The 18,652-nt window shown below is 47.9% G+C and overlaps 1 protein-coding gene across 2 annotated transcripts in view; it reads right to left on the reverse strand.

The window, feature by feature from the left end:
- CHD2 (chromodomain helicase DNA binding protein 2) overlaps positions 1 to 18,652 on the reverse strand; it is a 2,197,496-nt gene that overhangs the window by 1,674,581 nt on the left and 504,263 nt on the right. For both annotated transcript variants that reach the window (XM_078683153.1, XM_078683151.1), the window contains one exon: positions 4,575 to 4,675. In XM_078683153.1, the coding sequence (XP_078539279.1) occupies positions 4,575 to 4,675 (101 nt within the window). The remainder of the gene's footprint in view (positions 1 to 4,574; positions 4,676 to 18,652) is intronic.

Here is an 18,652-nt window from a genome sequence, read left to right on the forward strand (position 1 = left end):
GGTTACCTGGAGAAGGGGTGTTGTGACAAGAAGGCCGGGTCGTATGAAGAAAGACGGCGGCGCATGGCAATTTGTCTGTTAACTGTAAAGGCAGTACAAAGCTTAGGCCAAGTCCCTACGTGATTATCTTGCAAGGCCTGATCAACAGGAAGGAGATGCCTGGAAGCTGTCTGGCCAGGCTGCAGGACTTCAGTCAGGATGTTCATTTTCACAGAGAGGAGTTGGAGTTCAAGGCCTTAAGCCGCTATATGCATGGCCATCTTCTGTGGTTGGGCCAGGAGGCGGGAAAAGGGCTGATTCTGGAGAAGTATTAAGCCCACTAGCCTCTTGTAAGTCCTCATCAGCATAGGACTAAGCGAACTCATCACACTGGTCATAGTTATCAGAGTCCGTTCAAAAAGGGAGTTTAAGAATGTTGTCTGTCTTGTGGTAAAGTGAGGACCGAACCCTTTGTCGGATTTGGTTGTGACGTTACTCGAAATCGATACAGTAGCAGAGAGGAAAAGAGGAGCCATCTATTTAGGCAGCGAAGTTGACATACAGGTCTGGCAAGGTCATGGGCACTTTGGTGCTGGAGCTGCGGGAGTAAGTGATTGAGGGGTCCAGATGGTGCAGAGGGCTAACTCACCGGCAGTAGTTCAGGTGGAAGGCCTCTCGACTCCGTGGGGCCCAAAGGAGCGGCAAAGGGAGTCTGTAGATATCCGAACAACCAGAGCATAGCTGTGCATGAATCCTCTATCAGACGCGCCATGGCTGAAGCCCCCAGAAACTTCAGGTTGTGCCAGAACCAGCATAGTAATTGTATCTGAAGAAAGCTGATTTAGAAAGGCAAAATGAGACAGTTGGTGCCACAAACGCGTAACTTCATGTGAGTGGCAATGCTATGAAGGAGAGAAACTCCACTTTGACTTCTTATGTTTTTAGTGCTTACCAGAGGACATGGAGCGCAATGAAAGACTTCTCTAGTGCAGTTCCATCGACTCCAAGCTTCGAACCTTGGATTTGGAGCAGTCCCAGCACTACATCTTCTTGTGCTTGGCAACAAAGTTCCTCTGTGAGAAGTTGGCCTGGTATATGATGTTCACTATTCTAATGAACACCTTGCACCAGTCCAAACAACCCTTATGGTGATGGTTGTAATTCAACCTTATAGACCAGCTATCCTAGTGGTAGCGTGGACAGAACAGCCTTAGGCTAAAAGACTCTTGAGGGCGTGTAAAGCCAGCTGTTTTACCATATGTAACCCCTTGAATACCAAATGAAAGGACACCACACAGGATATATATAAAATATATATGTATTTATTTGCTAACACACTCCTCTGAACTCTTTATGAGATCAGAGGCCAAAGCACATAATAAGATACTTAGTCAGAATACGTTAAGTTGCACAAATTACAGTTAGGCCCTAGGGGCGAGGCAAACCATATATTAAGAAAGTGGTATAAGTACCACGTCACGAGAAAAGGAAAGGCCTAGGACCTAGAGAATTGCTGGGGCTACACTATCTGAACCTTAGTTTAGAAGTAGGAGGCCCACAGGCTGTCTTCACACACATGCGTGAGTCAATGCAAAGTCAATAGGAACTTAGAAGTTAGATTTAGAACGGATTAGGACACTTCCACTTTAGCTAGGAGGAAACAACTAATAAGCTAGACACTTGGATAGTTAATACCTTTGGGAGCACCGAAGTACTCGCTTTATCTCACCCACGGACGGCGGGTGCATAGGTGTGAAGATGTGTCGGGTTTCGTCGTTGGATCCTATCAAGACCTGAAGAAAGATGCTCCAGGCAACCAGGAGGAAGATGTCCGGGTGGATCCAAGGGTGGATCGAGGATGAAAAGGACCTGAAAGCAGAGGGGACAGAGTCTGGGTCACTAGCCAGTGACCGGGTGGAACCAGGATGGAACCAAACGATGTCGAGGAGCACTCAGGTGCTGTCTTGAAGCTTTTCTTTGCAGCCACGTGGACCAGGAGGCGTCGACGACGACCAGGTGCTGGAGACGAGCTGTCCCACGAAGGTTCTCGCAGATGGAGGGGTCGACTTCCGGATTGGAGTCAACAAGCCTTGGCAAAGGCAACCCACGCAGGATACAACAAAGGCTTCTGGTGGAGACCAGCAAGGTCTGAGGTGCCTCACCTTTGCAGGGAGGCAAGGGGCAGTCTGGAGCAACCAGACCAGCGATGTGATTCAAAAGGATTGTCATCACAGAGGCTACTAGCCAACGGGCCAGCAACCGGACAACGCGTCGAGCAGAACACAAGCAGAAGGGTCCCACACAGAACTCGTGGAGTGCTGATCTTCGGTGCAGGTGGAGCTCGGGTTCGGGGTTTCTCAATCCCCAGTGCACAGCTTCGAGGATGGCTCAGGAGCTGCACAGTTAGCAAGTTGCAGGCTTTCCAAGATGTCCGGTCCCACGTGTCTCGTCGCCTCCACGGATCTCGGCTATGCTGCAGTCGTGAAGAGAGGTCTCAGAGAGGTCTGGAAGTCTGGGTCTTGTCAGGCTCTGTGCTCGGGTTCCGGCGGGAACGTCGACAAAGCAAGCCGTTGATTTGCTGGATGGTGCCTGGTTGCCCAGGGTGGTCACTCCTTGGCCACAAGGGAGATTCTTCAGTCTTCAGCTTCAGCAGAACGTCGAAGGTCCAGGGTTTCGTGTCATGTTTCGATTCAGGATTAATCTAAAGTCTCAGGACTCTGCTCCTACCTTTATACAACTAAAAGGGGCTGGATTACTTTCTAGGTCCCTCCTATGGGTGGGACCAGGAAGGGGGGTGGTTACACCCCCTCTCCTTTGTCCAGTTTTGCGCTAAAACTGGGGCTGGAGTGCCCCAGCAACCGGTTTGAACCGAGGTGTGCATGGAGCACCTAGGGTGCTCCAGGCAGTGTCTCAATCTATTCAGCCCTCCCTGTCCCAATACACAAAGTCCTGTCTGGGGGGGTGCTCGCACCTCCCCAGGCAGGAAACCTATTGTCCAAACCTCCGTGACTGGAAGGACTCCCAGCAGCAGGAGGTTAGACTTGTGTCTGTGGTAGCAGCGTCCATTTTGTGACACTGGGGCTCTGGTTAACTTTAATCAGGATAGTCAGCAACAACATGTCTTCTCCCTCTAGAAGGGTGGAATACTCCCCCCGTAGCCAGAATTGGCGAGGGGGTAGTATTCCAAAGCGTATGACACCTTACACAACATGTTTGGATAAAGCCAAACCAAAGTTAGCATTAACCGCGAGAATTATAATGCACTTAAGAGTATATGGTATGGCGATACCATAGAACAGCTATAAGGACATGGTTCCGAAAGCTGCAGACAGGCTCAGCTCATGCTAGAGCACCATCTCACACATAACTAAGCACTCTGCCTCCAGGATTGTAAGGCCTGCCATAGGAGTGACTGATAGGTTACTGTGTGTCTATATATAAGGGTAGATATAGGAATACTATACCTAAGCAAGGGGTGATTACACAACCTTGCCCCAGCTGAGTGATCAGCCAGTTGTGTCAGTTTGGATGGTCAGCCAGGGGTGGCATAATACATGCTGCAGCCCCTGGTAGGCCTTGGTTGCACCTATGCCCTGGGCACCTATGGTGCACTTGTACAGGGGCTGTTAAGGTGAACCAATTCCCAATTGTGGATGTACCTAGAGTACATGGTGTAAATTTAGAGAGAGTGCATCTGGGCTGTGGGTCTGATTAGCAGGCCCACAGCCACATCCAAGTCGAAAACCAGAGAAGCAAAAGCAAAAAGTGGGGGTGACCATAGGAAGCAGACCCTACTCTCCTACATCCTCCTCACACTCCATGATGGCTATCGGGTTCATGGATGCGCAGTCTCCACAGTTCTTGGAATTGTGGCCGAACCTAGACACCGTAGACAAACCTGGTGGGAATCTGTCACAGACATCTGCTTGCAACAGTCTTTACAGGGTTTAAAACCTGCCGTCTTAGTGGATGAAATCCATTGCATGCTTTGGAATCTTCGAACGAAATTGAAAAAGGGGGTATCAGAGACGAGAGGAACACCAGATCCGCATCTGGAGGCGTAGAAAGAAAGTAACTCACGTCAGCGCGAAGCAGCGCTTACATAGGCCCAGCACTGCATTTCTGGTGCAGAATGCAGTAAGTGCAAATCCACAAGACGCCACCTTCAGGCACACAGAAGCATTGCTGAAAGGTTTCCAGACAAAACGGACATGTGGGGGGCGTTCAAAAGATGAGGAATCTGCATCTAGAAGCCCCTTTCAGAAATGGTGACTACCTGGCATTATAATGTTAACAAAAGTGATTCTGTAGCACTATCAGAAGCACTTATGGCAAGGGAGTCCATCACTGGTATGAGGATCTTTAACTGGATGGGCAGGCCTCCACTGTAGGCCAGAGGTAGGTTCTCTGCCAACCCGACATACCTAGGGATGGCCCACACAAGGGTATATGACCCCCTCTGTGTTGTGACCCTTGGAGCATGCACAATTTCTTACTCTGTGTGTAGAAAAGTTAGTAAATTAAAATGTTACATGTCTCTCCTAGGAACACTTGATATATACTCATTTAAAAAAAAATCTGTCTGCTCCACTTACCTATTACTCTTTCTACAATATGATACTGTTTGTTTAATTCCCCAGATAGCTCTTGCTGGCAATTGTAATATTCCACATCTTCTGGAGTTACCTTTGATAGCCTGAACAGAAACAAAAGATGATTTTCTAAAATGTTGAGGATTACATTTCTCATATAAGCATGAGCAAGAAAACCTTTTCAATAACAATTATTGAACACAAACTCTACAACTACCTGTTGAGGTCTCACCAAGAAAACAATTGTGTGGGAGTATTCTTGGACAGCATAACTCAATGATAGGGCAATCAATCATATCTAACCTTTAAGGGTATTGCACCAGGAGAGGCAAAAGTCTGACCATCCTGCACAACATTCTGGGACATTCCAATATGGCAATTTCCAGTTGTATATGGAAAGAGCTTCCCTGAGCCTCAGTGTGCCCCTAGGTGACAGCTGCCTGAATCCTTCTCATCAAAAACTTTGGAGAAAAGCCCCTCCAGTGTTACTTCCACAGGTTTGGCTTTTCTCCTTTGTTTATGGGGGCCTGAGTTGACCCAGCCCATGCACAGCATGGCAAGCTAATTGACAGATGCAGATTTCATCCCCACCTGGGGCCGCATTACACAAAGTGCCCAGAGAGCGCAAAGGGCGTTTGCACCCACCTTGCAAACCCCCAGGCCCTTTGGTATTACAGAAGGGGCCGCAGACGCTTGTGCATCCCCTTCTGTAATACCATAGATTTGGGTACATAAAGCACCAGCGCTAACTTCTCGAAGGGTTCCCTCATTTGCAAGGGGTGTGCCCCATGCAAATGAGGGAATCCCTTTGCCTCGGACCTGCACCCTACAGATGGAGACGCAGAGGCAAAGAAGCTCTCTGGACACACACTGACAGTGCGCCACCTTAGAGCAGCCGTCTGGAGAGGAAAAAGGGGATCCTGTGGACCCCCCAGACATTCCCTTGCAGGCGGGTACAGTCACCATTTAAAAGGTGCACCCAGCGCAATGAATGGAAATGCACCACATGTATAATGCAGCCCCTGTTCCTTTCCCAGGAACTGGGTATGGCACTGTTGACGGCTCTATGATGTGGAGAGGCCTTGCAACAGTAAACAATTCAGAAAGCACAGACAAACAAGTTACTTACTTTTGGTAATGCTCTTTCTTGTGGATACTCTATATAACTGTAGATTCCTCACATGGAATAGGTCACTGAGGCTGGCCTGGACACAGACAATGTTGTTGTAGGGTTACTGCATGCCAATAGATGGCATTGTGCAGCTCCACGCTGACTTCATAACCCCAAAATTTACAAAGTAGAGCCATACGTTCTGTAAGTTTGTCTCTTCTCTTTCTGTACCCTCAGACATGGAGTGTGAACAGTTATTTGGGAACAGTGTGCTGAATTCTTGCATGGGACCTTTTTAGATGTTAAAAAGGGGCCATTGCACAGAACAAGGAGATGGGAGGCAAGTTAGGAATCTGTGGTTATAGTATATACCAGAAACAGCATTATCAAAGGTAAGTAACTTGCTCTTCTGATGGATACTACAAACTATAGATTCCTTACATTAGAAAGACTCCAAAGCAGCACATCGCCACAATGGAAGGCCTGTGTAGTCGGCTAATCCGTGTGAAACCAGTGATAGCGGCCTTAGTCCTGGAGTAATTGGCTCTCAGACCACCAGTTATCCTAATGCAGGGCTATCCATGTCACCAGGATCCTCTTCTGCAGAGCCTTCACTTTCTTCGCTCCAAAAAAGCCCACAAAATGTTAACTTTCTACCCGATGGTCTTTGGTATGCTCAATGTAAAAACATACCTCCCTTTTGGGGTCTAACCAAAGGATTTTCTGCTTCTCTTTTGAGGGGCAAGGGTGAACAAAGAACACGGGTAGAGACTGCCCAACCTGGAAACGAGTTCCACACAATAGGGCAACCCAATAATCTTTCAGGAGACTGGGTAGGGATATATAAACAAATGTTGACTCCTGAAGGAGTAATTTCACAAACAGTTACTATGTTAGTGGATTGGTAAATATCATATCCAATCTCTTAATCCAATTTAGATGATTTTTGTTAGTTATAAAGCTGAAAAAGTATATTGTGCGTACTTCTATATCTCTTAGTATGATAATCATATGTACTTATTCAACAGCAATACATCTTATTTTAGTATCAATACAACAGCACCTGCCTGCTGTTAACAAACATCAGGAAAATACATCATCCAGTCCAAGTTGTGACCCATAACAGTGTGGGCGACCACTTAATAGAGTTAAGAATATTTTTGTGACCCTTACAGAGTCATTCCCTTATAAAAGGGTTTTAAAATCTATTCATTAATGCTTAATATTGGTCAGTATGTCAATATTTCGGACTCCAGATATCTAATAAGTACTTGAGACCATCCTCCGGACAAAGTGTCAAAAGGATAATGTTATTTACCCAGTAAGCCTCTGTTCTTGGCATGTAGAGCTGTAGAGTCACATGCTTTGCATACTCCAGCCATCTAGTGTTGGGTCCGGATGTTTGCAAGTTGTTTTTTTTTCAAATAATTCTTTCCAGTCACGAGGTAGGTGACGCCTCTTTTCTGTGATCGTGCGCATGGGCATCAACTCCATTGTTAGATTGTTTTCTTGCAGAGGGTGAGAATGGAGTTAACAAAGGTAGAATAGAGATGACCCTGTGTATGTATATAAAATAATAAGGAACTGCATCAGGTATAGGTACTCGGGGAGGCGGGTCGGCGCATGTGAATCTACAGCTCTACATGCCAAGAACAGATGCTTACTGGGTAAGTAACATTATCCGTTCGAAGCATGTGAGCTGTAGATCACATGCTTTGCATAGACTATACAGCAGTATTTTCCTAAAGAGGTGGCTAACCTGTAGCCGTTGCAGTCGTCTGAAAAAGTGTTCCAAGTACTGCTTGGCCAATAGTGATTTGTGAATATGTGAGGTGTAGACCATGTTGCAGCTTTACAAATGTTAACTATGGGAATTTTTCCTAAGAAAGCCATAGTAGCCCCTATTTTGCGAGTGAAATGCGCTCTAGGGGGAATTGTTAAAGTTCTCTTTGCTTTGGTATAACATGTTTGAATACATTTAACAATACATGTATGAATTCCTGATTTGGATATAGGATTGCCTTTTTGAGGTGGAGAAAACGCAACAAAAAGTTGTTTTGTCTTACTAAATAGTTATGTTCTTTCTATGTAATATAACAAAACTTTTCTAACATCTAAAGTATGTAGAGCACGTTCTGCCACTGAATCTGGTTGAGGAAACACAGTTAAGTCACCCTATTCATTGATGTGAAAGGCAGGTAGAAGTTTAGGGTTGGTACGAAGGACCTCTTTGTCTTTGTGAAGCTGGTAAAAAGGTTTTTCTATGGTTAGTGCCTGTAGCTCATCCACTCTCATCAGTGAAGTAATTGCAATGAGGAAAGCGATTTCCCACGAGAGAAATTGCAGTTCACATTTATGCATTGGTTAAAAAGGTGGACCCATTAATCGTGTAAGGACTATGTTAATATTCCATAATGGGGCAGGTGGGGCAGGTGGAAGTCTTGGTATTATAACTCTTTTTGAGTGCTTCCATAAATGCTTTGATAACTAGTATTCTTAACAGAGACAAGTGCTGTCTGTTTTGGAGGTACGCAGCTATTGAAGCAAGATGTAAGCGGGTGGATGTGTAAGCAAAATCGGACCTCTGCAAATGTAATAAATAACAGATGATATTTTGTATGGAAGCATCCAAAGGATTGATATTGTTATTATTGCAATAGATGACAAATCGTTTCCATTTAGCTGCAGAACAAGCTCTTGTAGTAGGCTTTGGCCTCTTTGATGATGTTCATACAGTCTGGAGGAAGATTGAGCTATCCAAACTCTAAGACTTCAAGAGCCAGATCGCCAAGTTGAGTTCCTTGGGATCTGGGTGTCTGATTTCTCAACAGCTCTGTGTGAGGAGACTGGATGTGGGCTGTAACTATTGATAACTCCAACAGGGTTGTGAACCAAGGCAGACAGACCCATGTGGGAGATATTAGGATTAGTGATAGTGAGAGGGATATTTGCCTGAGTTTCCAAACCACTGATTGAATGAGTGGGAGAGGCGAAAAGCGTATGCAAATATCCCTGACCAGTTCATCCATAGTGCATTGCCTTTGGAGAGCGGGTGGAGATACCTAGAGGCGAAGCTTGGGCATTTTGCTTTTTCGCGTGTGGCGAAAAGATCTATTTGAGTAAAACCCCAACATTGAAAGTATGGGAGGAAAACTTGAGGGTGAAGTTCCCACTCGTGGATTTGCTGCCTCTGTCTGCTGAGAAGGTCAGCAATTTGATTGTTTACTCCCAGAAGGTGTTCTGCTAGGAGATACATTTTGTGGTGTATGGCTCATTTCCAAATGGCTTGAGCTAGGAGTGACAGTTGTAGAGAGCGTGCCCCCCCCCCCCTGCCCCCCTGTTTTTGTATATAGTACATAGCCGTCATGTTGTCTGTGAGGACTTGGACAGCTTTGTCTAGGAGGCAAATTTGAAAAGCTTTCAGCGCTAGAAACACTGCAAGCAGCTCTAGATGATTTATGTGGAGAGTCTTTTGGTTCTGACTCAACAAGCCTTGAATTGTGGGTTTCTGGAGATGTGCTCCCCAACCAGTAAGCGATGCATCTGCTGTTAGTACTGCCTGAGGAACAGGGTCTATGAAGGGCCGCCCTTTTGATACATTTTGTGGGTTCCACCAATGCAGAGAGCGATGGGTGCGGCTGTTTACCAACACTAGATAGGCCAAATTATCCTGCGACCGGTTCCACTGACTTGCTAAGCATTTCTAGAGGGGATGCATATGAAGCCTTGTATGGGGGACAATCATGATGCAAGAGGCCATCACTCCCTACCGTTGCATTTACACTCAAGCTGGTTGTGAGTGGGTAGGCTGAAACTGAGCGACTACAGCCTGAATATTGGGAAAAGCCAGAACTTTTTGAGTATCTATCAATCAGTCAGATGTGGTTATTATTAAGGTGCTGAGGGGCACTGGGAGGGGTGGGGCGTTGCATCTCCGCTAGCCAAAGAGCCAGGTCTTGAGGGCCTTCCTGAAGGAGTTCAGGGAGGGGGCGAGTCTGATGTCAGCCGAGAGCTTGTCCCAGATTGTGGCCGCGATGTGAGAGAAGGATCTTCCACCTGGTCTGGCTCTGCAGATGCGTGGGGTTTCGGCCAATGCGAGGTTGGAAGATCGGAGGTTTCTTTTGAGTACTTGGAAGTTGATTCTGTCATTGAGGTATTTGGGTCCGGTGTTGTGCAGGCATTTGTAGGTGTGGGTGAGGATCTTGAAGGTGACTCTTTTCTCCACGGGGAGCCAGTGGAGCGTCCACAGTTGTTGGCTGATGTGTTCGTGCCTTGGGATGCCGAGGACGAGTCGGGTGGCGGTGTACTGTATCGTCTGGAGTTTGCAGAGTACGAACTTGTTCATGCGGGCGTATAGTGTGTTACCATAGTCCAGTGTGCTGGTGATGAGTGCTTGGGTGACTGTCATCCTCGACTCTGGGGGGATCATTTTGAAGGTCTTGCGGAGGATGCGGAGGGTGTTGAAGCAGCTGGAGGTGATGGCGTTGACCTGTTGGTTCATGGTGAGGGATGAGAAGAGCACGATGCCAAGGTTTTTGGTGTGGTCCGTGGGGGTCGGTGGGCTTCCGAGAGCTGTCGGCCACCAGGTGTTGTCCCATGCTGAGGGGGTGGTTCAGAGTAGGAGGACTTCTTCTGTCTTTTCGGCAGCTGTTGGTCATCCAGGTTGCGACTTCCTGCATTCCGTTCTGGAAGTTGAGTCTGGCGGTGGCGGGGTCTTTGGTGAGGGAGAGGATGAGCTGGGTGTCGTCAGCGTAGGAGAGGATGTTGCGGCTGAATTGTAGGACGATGGAGGTGAGGGGAGCCATGTAGATGTTGAAGAGGGTCGGGCTCAGTGATGATCCCTGTGGTACTCCGCAGATGATCTCGTGGGATCGGAGAGGAAGGGCGGCAGTCTAATTCTTTGGCTTCTTCCGGTGAGGAATGATCGGATACAGTCTAGGGCTGTTCCTTGTATGCTAACAACAAAACAGAACTAGTGCCAGTACTGAGCAAAAATCCTAAACTTGTTTAATTACCCGCACCTAAGAATAAAACATATAGGTCCACACTTTCTACTGTGCCATCAATTATTTTATTTGGCAAAAATCTTTCAATTTATCAAAAAATTATTTTATATACATGTGCATTAACAATGAATACAAAAAGGAAATATATACACAAGACTAATTTTCATCGAAATCAAGCAATCTCCAGGAATTTACCAACCCTCGCAGCGAAACAACATACATCACCCCGTCTCAAGAACACTGCAACAAGCTTGGGACATACTTCTACCTCAAGATCTAAAACCTCTACGACAACTTCATTGGCCTTCCACCCGACGCAATAGCCCGCCCGCCACCCCCGACGCACCGACCATCCCACCATCTCCACCTGGACGCCGATCACAGTTGAAGACACCACTTCAACCATGAAAGGCATCCACTCGGGCCCCCACCAACTCTTGCCCCCTACACAGCTACCACAGAGCCGCCATCGCACCTGAACTACAACACACCATCAACACCACCCTCCAAACAGGGTCCTTCCCAGATAACTGGAAATGTGCAGAAGTCAGGCCCCTGCTCAAGAAGCCGACCACTGTCCGCACCGACCTCAAGAACTACCGACCCATCTCGCGCCTCCCCTACGCGGCCAAAGTTGCAGAGAAAACAGTAAACAAGGACCTGACACAATTCATCAAAGACAATGCCACTCTCGACACGTCCCAATCCCAATTCTGAAGCACCACAGCACTGAAACTGCCCTACTTGCCGCGACAGATGACATCCGCACCCTCCTGGACCAAGGCCACTCCGCAGCCCTCATCCTACTTGACCTATCAACAGCCTTCGACACCATCTCCCACCACACACTTGTCGCCAGACTAAACGATGCCAGCATACAAGGAACAAGAAATACCAAAGGGCCTTCACTCCACTCAGTAAGGCTGAGTCACTATATAATAACAAAACAGAACTATTACCTGTACGGAGCAAAAATCCTAAACTTGTTTAATAACCCGAACCTAAGAATAAAACATATAGGTCCACACTTTCTACTGTGCTATCAATTATTTTATTTGGCAAAAATCTTTCAATTCAATTTATCAAAATATGCTTTTATATACATGTGCATTAACACTGAATTCAAAAAGGGAATATATACACAAGACAAAATTTCATTGAAATCTAGCAATCTCCAAGACACCTCCTCACATTCAATGCAAACCTTCAAACATACCTCATACAAATTCACCAAATACTTATACCACACACTCACACCATACAGCCACCACACCAGGGCGGGTCTAGCCACACTATACACTAACTTTTAAGTGTCCCCAGACCTGGTTGGTCACACTCACAAAACCAGGGTCAAACAACCAAATAAATCCAATGAACTCTCACTGAAGTGCAGAAAATAATTGATTGGCCACAGTTTCCTACAACTAACCGCTATTTCACTACACCAGTGGATAAATAACATAACATGGTTTGTTTGACAAAACAAAACAAGTGTCGACGTGTTTCGAACCCAACTATTTGTAGGGTTCCCAGCCTGACCATGAAGTTCTTATTGAATAGACAGACCAAATCTGCTGCCTTAACACAACAATGATCTAAATGTTCCAACAGAGGTCTTGTGTGTATCTTCCCTGAAATATGATGCCGGTTCAGGGGGATCCTCGATATCACGTCGAGATATCACTGGCCACTTTACTCCATGTTTCAGTTTTATGCACCAATCTTTTTGAAATTATTCTTCTGTATTCGGAAAACACCGTACACGTCCTCAAAGTTTGGCATGTGACGTCCTACCCGCAAAGAATCATCTGTGAAGTGTTCCTTGGAGTTGGGGGAGTTTGCTAGGATTTTGGTGTGGATGAAGGTCCTCTTGGTGGTTCTGATTTGGTTGTGGTAGTCCGTCATGGCCTCCTTGTAGGTGGGGTGGTTTTCGGGTGTCTTGGTGTTTCTCCAGTTCTTTTCTAGGCGTCTGCAGGTGCGTCTGGCTTCTTGGAGGTCGGTAGTGAACCAGGCGGCCTTCCTGCGGCGCTGTTCATCAGGGTTGCGTAGCGGGGCGAGCTCGTCTGCACATTTGGAGATCCAGGAGTGGAGTTCTCTGGCTGCAATGTTGGAGTCGGGTGTCGAGGTGTGGTTGTTCCGGGTGAGGGTGGAGTTGAGTTCCTCGTCAGTGACCTTGCTCCAGTTTCTTCATGGAGGGCGTGGGGCTGGTTTGGGTGCTCTGATTTTGTCGACGGTGAAATGTACGCAGTAGTGGTCGGTCCATGGGGGTTGTGTGGTGTGGCTGAAACGGATGCTGTTGCCTGCTGCGAAGATGGGGTTGAGGGTGTGTCCTGCTCTGTGGGTCGGTGTTGAGACGAGTTGTTTGAGTCTGATGTTGGCGAGGGTGTCATGAAGGGTGGTGGAGATACAGCTGCCTACAGACCGCTATCAATGTTGACTACCCATTACAAGGTCTTGAGTAGGATTTTGGCGACTCACCTCTAACAGCACATGACTGACCTGATCCATGAAGACCAACCTGGGTTTATCCCCACTAGAAACACAGCTACTAACGTGAGGAGATTAGTGAGGATTATGGGGGAAGCTCAACCTGATGCACCGAAACCAACGGTGATTTCAGTGGATATAGAGAAAGCCTTTGATAGCTTGGAATGGCTGTATTTATATAAAACACTAGGACGTTTTGGACTAGGTGATGACTATGTCAACTGGACCAGGGTGTTGTACAATTCCGCAGTGGCCAGGGGGAAAGTAGGAGGGTTAATATTACCCCAGTACCGAGTGGCCCGCGGGACGAGGCAGGGCTGCTCGATCTCTCCGTTATTGTTTGCTCTGGCGATAGAGCCCTTGGCAGCAAAAGCCAGATTAGGACAGAGCTATGAGGGTCTGGGATTCAGAGGGGATCAGCAGTATATTTCGCTATATGCGGATGATTTATTGATGTTTCTGGAGGATGCGGACGTTGCACTGGAGGGAGTAGCGGGCTTACTATCAGAGTTTGGCGAGGTTTCAGGATTACGGGTGAATTGGGCTAAGTCGTGCTTATATCCAGTGAAGCCCAGGGGGGCTCCCCCCAGCTGTGCCCAGGGAAGTGCGCTGGGATCCGAAGTGCTTGGTATAATTAGGTGTACATATATATCATGGAGCCAGTGACATGCTAGAAGGGAACGTAGGAAGATGCGCTAGAGCCTTGAAAGGTAGTAAGGCCTAACTTTTTAAAGCGCTAGCAAGCCGTGAGGGAAACGGCGTCTGTACCCTGCTCCTCACCTTGACATCCTGCCGTGAGGGAAACGGCTCCTACGACCTCCACCAGCCACCCGGTGCCTCACGCAGCTGGGAAACCACAGCTCCCAGCTGCCCCGGGGCCCACAGGACTGACGCTCTTCACGAGCCAGGAGGCGCCTTATCTGCTGGAGCGCCGTAGCGCTCGTGGGGTAACTTTTTAAAGCGCTAGCAAGCCGTGAGGGAAACGGCGTCTGTACCCTGCTCCTCACCATGACATCGTGCCGTGAGGGAAATGGCTCCTACGACCGCCACCAGTTACCCGGTGCCTCACGCAGCTGGGAAACCACAACTCCCAGCTGCCCCGGGGCTCACAGAACTGACACTCTTCACGCGCCAGGAGGCGCCTTAACTGCTGGAGCACCTCTCGCCACCGCGAGTCGCGACCGGGAGAAGCCCGGGACAAGGGCGGGGCAGTCTTTGGCAGTCCGAGGCAGAAAGAGGCGGGGCGGGGACACCCCCTTAACATCTTCCTAACCACGAACAATGGGTAAGCGTAAGAAAACACCGACTTGTGAGGTTGAGGGGAAAAATGCTAAAATCCCCAGACACTCTAAGTCTATTTTGTCATATCTCTCATCAGCAGTGGGGGCCCTTACTAAAGAAATTGCTAGCGCTGAACAAGAACTGGGTCTGACATTGCCTGTGGTAGTGGAGTTTCCTATTCCCGAGCTGCTCCCCATCACGACAGTGGCTCCCCCCATACCTTTGGACCCCGTGGTAATTATCAATACTAAATCCGCTCCCCCAGCCACAACAGCAACGAAGCCCAGTGCCCCCACAGAGCCATTGCAGCCATGTCAACAGGCAGCTCAAGCACCAAAGGGGGCCAGAGGGAAAAAAATCAAAGTAGTGGCTTCAGCCACTATACTACCTGAGCCCCTTGGGGACCAACTGGAGGAGCTTTTCGTTGCCAGAATTGAGCCATTGTTAACGGGGATCGCTAAAGACATTGTCGACACACTAAATTCTTGCTTGTTCGATCTCCTCAAGAAATGCACTCAGTTGGATAAAATTATCACATCCTATACGACATCTATGGAGCAGCCTAAGAGGGGCATTTCGCACCAAGATCTAGGCGTGTCAGGAGGGCTAAGTCTCAGTGCCACAGTCCTGCCTCAGATGGGAGCGGGCTTAGCTCCCAGAGGGCAGCCTTCCAAAGTCACCTCACCTGCAAGCCAGGCGTGCCAAACACCTATTGCCCATCCACGTTCGCCACCACTCAAGTGCCTACACAGGAATCCAAAACCAAGCAAGTACAACTTGAACTTACCTCCGGCCGCTGCCCCTTTGGTGGCAGTGTTTATAGGTGTGCCACCGCTTGAAGAGGGTGAATTTGAATCCACCAAGAACCTTTTACACAAAGCAAAAACTTGGTGCACTGAATCCTCCAGTGGGGAGAACCCTGCAGACTCGGTTATCTTTGCAAGGAGAGTGGGGTGGGTTGGGAAAAGTCCTAAAACCACTAAGGGGGACTGCGTGGTAATAAATTTCAACAGGCCCAACTTGGCAGATAAACTCTTCTGGGACGGTTCTGATATAACCTTTAAAGACCATGTGAGACCCGTTCCACTGGGTTTTTTTTATCCCCCCTTGAAGAGATCTTACATTGGACACCGTCACTGCACCACGAGTTCAACCCTGATCTCACGCCCAAGGGCAGGTCCCGCCGCAGCCATTACCAGGGGCTCTTCTCAACGCCTTGCCCAAAGTTCAGATCCTATATCACTGCCACTACCAGCTCAAGGGGCGGGTGATGCCTCACCAGTTAGCGGGATACCCACTAGTAACCGTTTTGCCCCATTATCAGATATGGAGGGCCTGGAGGGTATGGAGGGTTTGGAGGACGTCGATTGACCACTAGTTCCTGGGCGACCCCTCCCAACAGGACTAGCGGAGCGGGGGAAGGATTTGGTATGCAAACTCGCTAGCTGGAATGTGGCAGGTATTAAAAGTAAGGTAACAAATGAGCACTGGGTGGGAGTGGTTCGCGGATACGAAGTCATTGCTATGCAGGAGACTTGGAACACAGCAGATAGTTTCTTCCTGGACGGTTTTACTAGCTTTGTTAGGGCCGCATCCCCAAGTAGTTCAGGTAGAGCCAGGGGCGGCCTTATAACTCTCTTTTCCTTGAAACTCAAAGGCTCGTTGAAACTGGTTAACAATCCCTGCCCAAACCTGCTAATAGTTGAAAGGTTAGTTTCCCCTTCCATGAGTTCCTTTTATATCAATTTTTATAATTCAATGAATAAGGACACTAGCAATAATAGTATTGCCAGTTTAGATTCCTTTTTAGTTTCTGTCAGTCAAAACACACGTCTTAGTCACGAAATTATTCTTTTAGGAGATTTTAATATTCACCCATGTAACGGTCCGTGTGGCTCAACGATTGGGGCAGATCCCGCAGGGCCAGTAGAGCCACATTTTGAGCATACTACCGAGGGAGCAGAGTTAGAAGATTTAGTGGCTTACCATAATCTTTACGAACCTAACCCACCCGAAGGCACCATTAGATCTCATACCTATAAAGGCACTATCCCAGGGTCCACTATCGACTATATATTTATGACCCCAGGGATCCTGAACAGGGTAATGTCTTATAACACGCTGTTGTCGGTACACAGCGACCACAACCCAGTTGTAGCAGAGGTAGCCTGCGGACAGTATATGGGTTCTATGCCCCAAACACAAGAGGCCCACATCTTAGTACGCCCAATCGACCAGGGGAGAAGGCTCAAGTGGGCAAATGTAGTCCCCAATATCTTTCACGTAGAGCTCCTACCCAAAATCAACTGTTACCTTGAGGTCTGCCAAAATACTCCGTCCCCGCCCGATGAAATTAAGGGGGGCCTTTGAAGCAATTTGTAACCAAATTGTGCTGGATCTCACGGTCAGCACGAGGCGGGGAACCAGCAAATCCCATCGCTGGTTCGACGCAAGTTACTCCAAGGCCCATAGATTGCTGATGCTTGCCTTAAAGCAACCTATAAGGGACATGAGGAATATAGCATACCTTAGGAAGCAGTATAAGTCGGCCATCAAATCAAGGAAAGAGACGATCAAGTCAATAGCCTGGGATAATCTATTGAATGTAGACATCTTAAGGGACAGTAAAGAATTTTGGAATGTAATAAATCAGCCCTTTTTCACGGACACACCTAATTCAGTTATGGATTGTGTGATTCTAGATGAAAAATGTATCAGTCACTTTAGAGCGGGATATGGTGGCGAGAGCATGGACAGTACCCCCAATCCACCTGCCGTCCTGGAGTCTTATGCCCTGAGCTTTAATATAGGTGAAGTGGAAAAAGCCATCCATGAAACCTCAAAGAACAAAGCACCAGGCCCTGATGGGGTGCCGGCCGATTTGTATAAATCTTCCCCTGGTATCTGGGCAGTCGTTCTGACCAATGTATTTAATGCGGCCACCAGTAGCTTCTATCCGTCTTCCTGGGCTACTTCCATCATTGTTCCAATCTTCAAAAAAGGTAACCGGGACGACCCAGGTTGTTATAGGCCTATATCTCTCCTGGACTCTGCCGCTAAATCCTTAGGCAGAGTCTTGTTAACCAAGCTGAGGGAGAGTATAGAGGAGCACGGTGGGCTATCCGAAATACAATACGGCTTCAGGGAAAAGAGGGGCACAGTGGAACAGTGCTCAAACTTACATCTTCTGCTCGCCAAGTACACGGTCGCTAAGGAGGGGTCCTTATTTCTAGCATTCATGGACCTCTCCTCGGCTTTCGATTTGGTGAACAGAACAAAGCTCTGGGCCATGTTACTGAAGATCGGGATAGAGGCGGCCCTGGTTGGATTCATGGCCTCATTACATCAGGATTTGTCCGCCAAGGTCAGGGTCACTAGGGAGGGAAGATGTAGTGCCCAATTTAATTCCAGACGGGGGGTAAGGCAGGGATGTATATTAGCCCCCCTCCTGTTCACCATATACATCAATGGTTAGGGGAAGTGCCTAGAGAAGACCGGGGGCGACGTTCCGCGTGTAGGAGAAGCTAAGATCCCCGCTCTCCTATACGCGGATGATGCAGTCCTTATTGCGCGTACTGGTAACACCTTGCAGAGCCTGCTCGATGCATTTGGTACCTTCATGGATGACCTGGATATGAAGGTTAACGTGGGCAAATCGCACACAATGATAGTAGGAGCACACAGGCGTAAAAGTATGATTAAATCCTTCAGATGCAAGGGCCAGGAGGTCTCAAGAACGGCAGTTTTTCCCTACCTGGGGGTGCTCTTCGACGAGAGGGGGTCGTGGGGCCCACAGGTTAGGGCAAAAAGCTTATCGGTGACTAGGTCATCGGCAGCCCTCATGGCCTTTTCCAAAAGACTGGGTGCTAGGCCAATGGAGGCCATACTGAAGGTTTACACCTCGAAATGTCTGTCAATAGCCATGTATGGTGCCCCAATTTGGGGTTACGCACAGATTGAACCTATCCAGAGAGCGGAGAACAGGTTTTTAGGCTCATTACTGTCAGTCCCCCCGTCTACTCCAACTTATTCCATTCATTCGGAGGTGGGCATAGACTATATAACTGATAGGCTAAACCTGGCCCCATTGATTTACTGGCTAAAGACGTGGCTCAACAAAGAGGTAACCTTGAACCACTCTATTATGGAGGATGTCATGTCATTGGAGCACTATAAAAAGATTCCTTGGCTGGATT

This window comes from Lissotriton helveticus, chromosome 3_1 (assembly GCF_964261635.1).
Source record: "Lissotriton helveticus chromosome 3_1, aLisHel1.1, whole genome shotgun sequence".
Taxonomy (NCBI): Eukaryota; Metazoa; Chordata; class Amphibia; order Caudata; family Salamandridae; genus Lissotriton; species Lissotriton helveticus.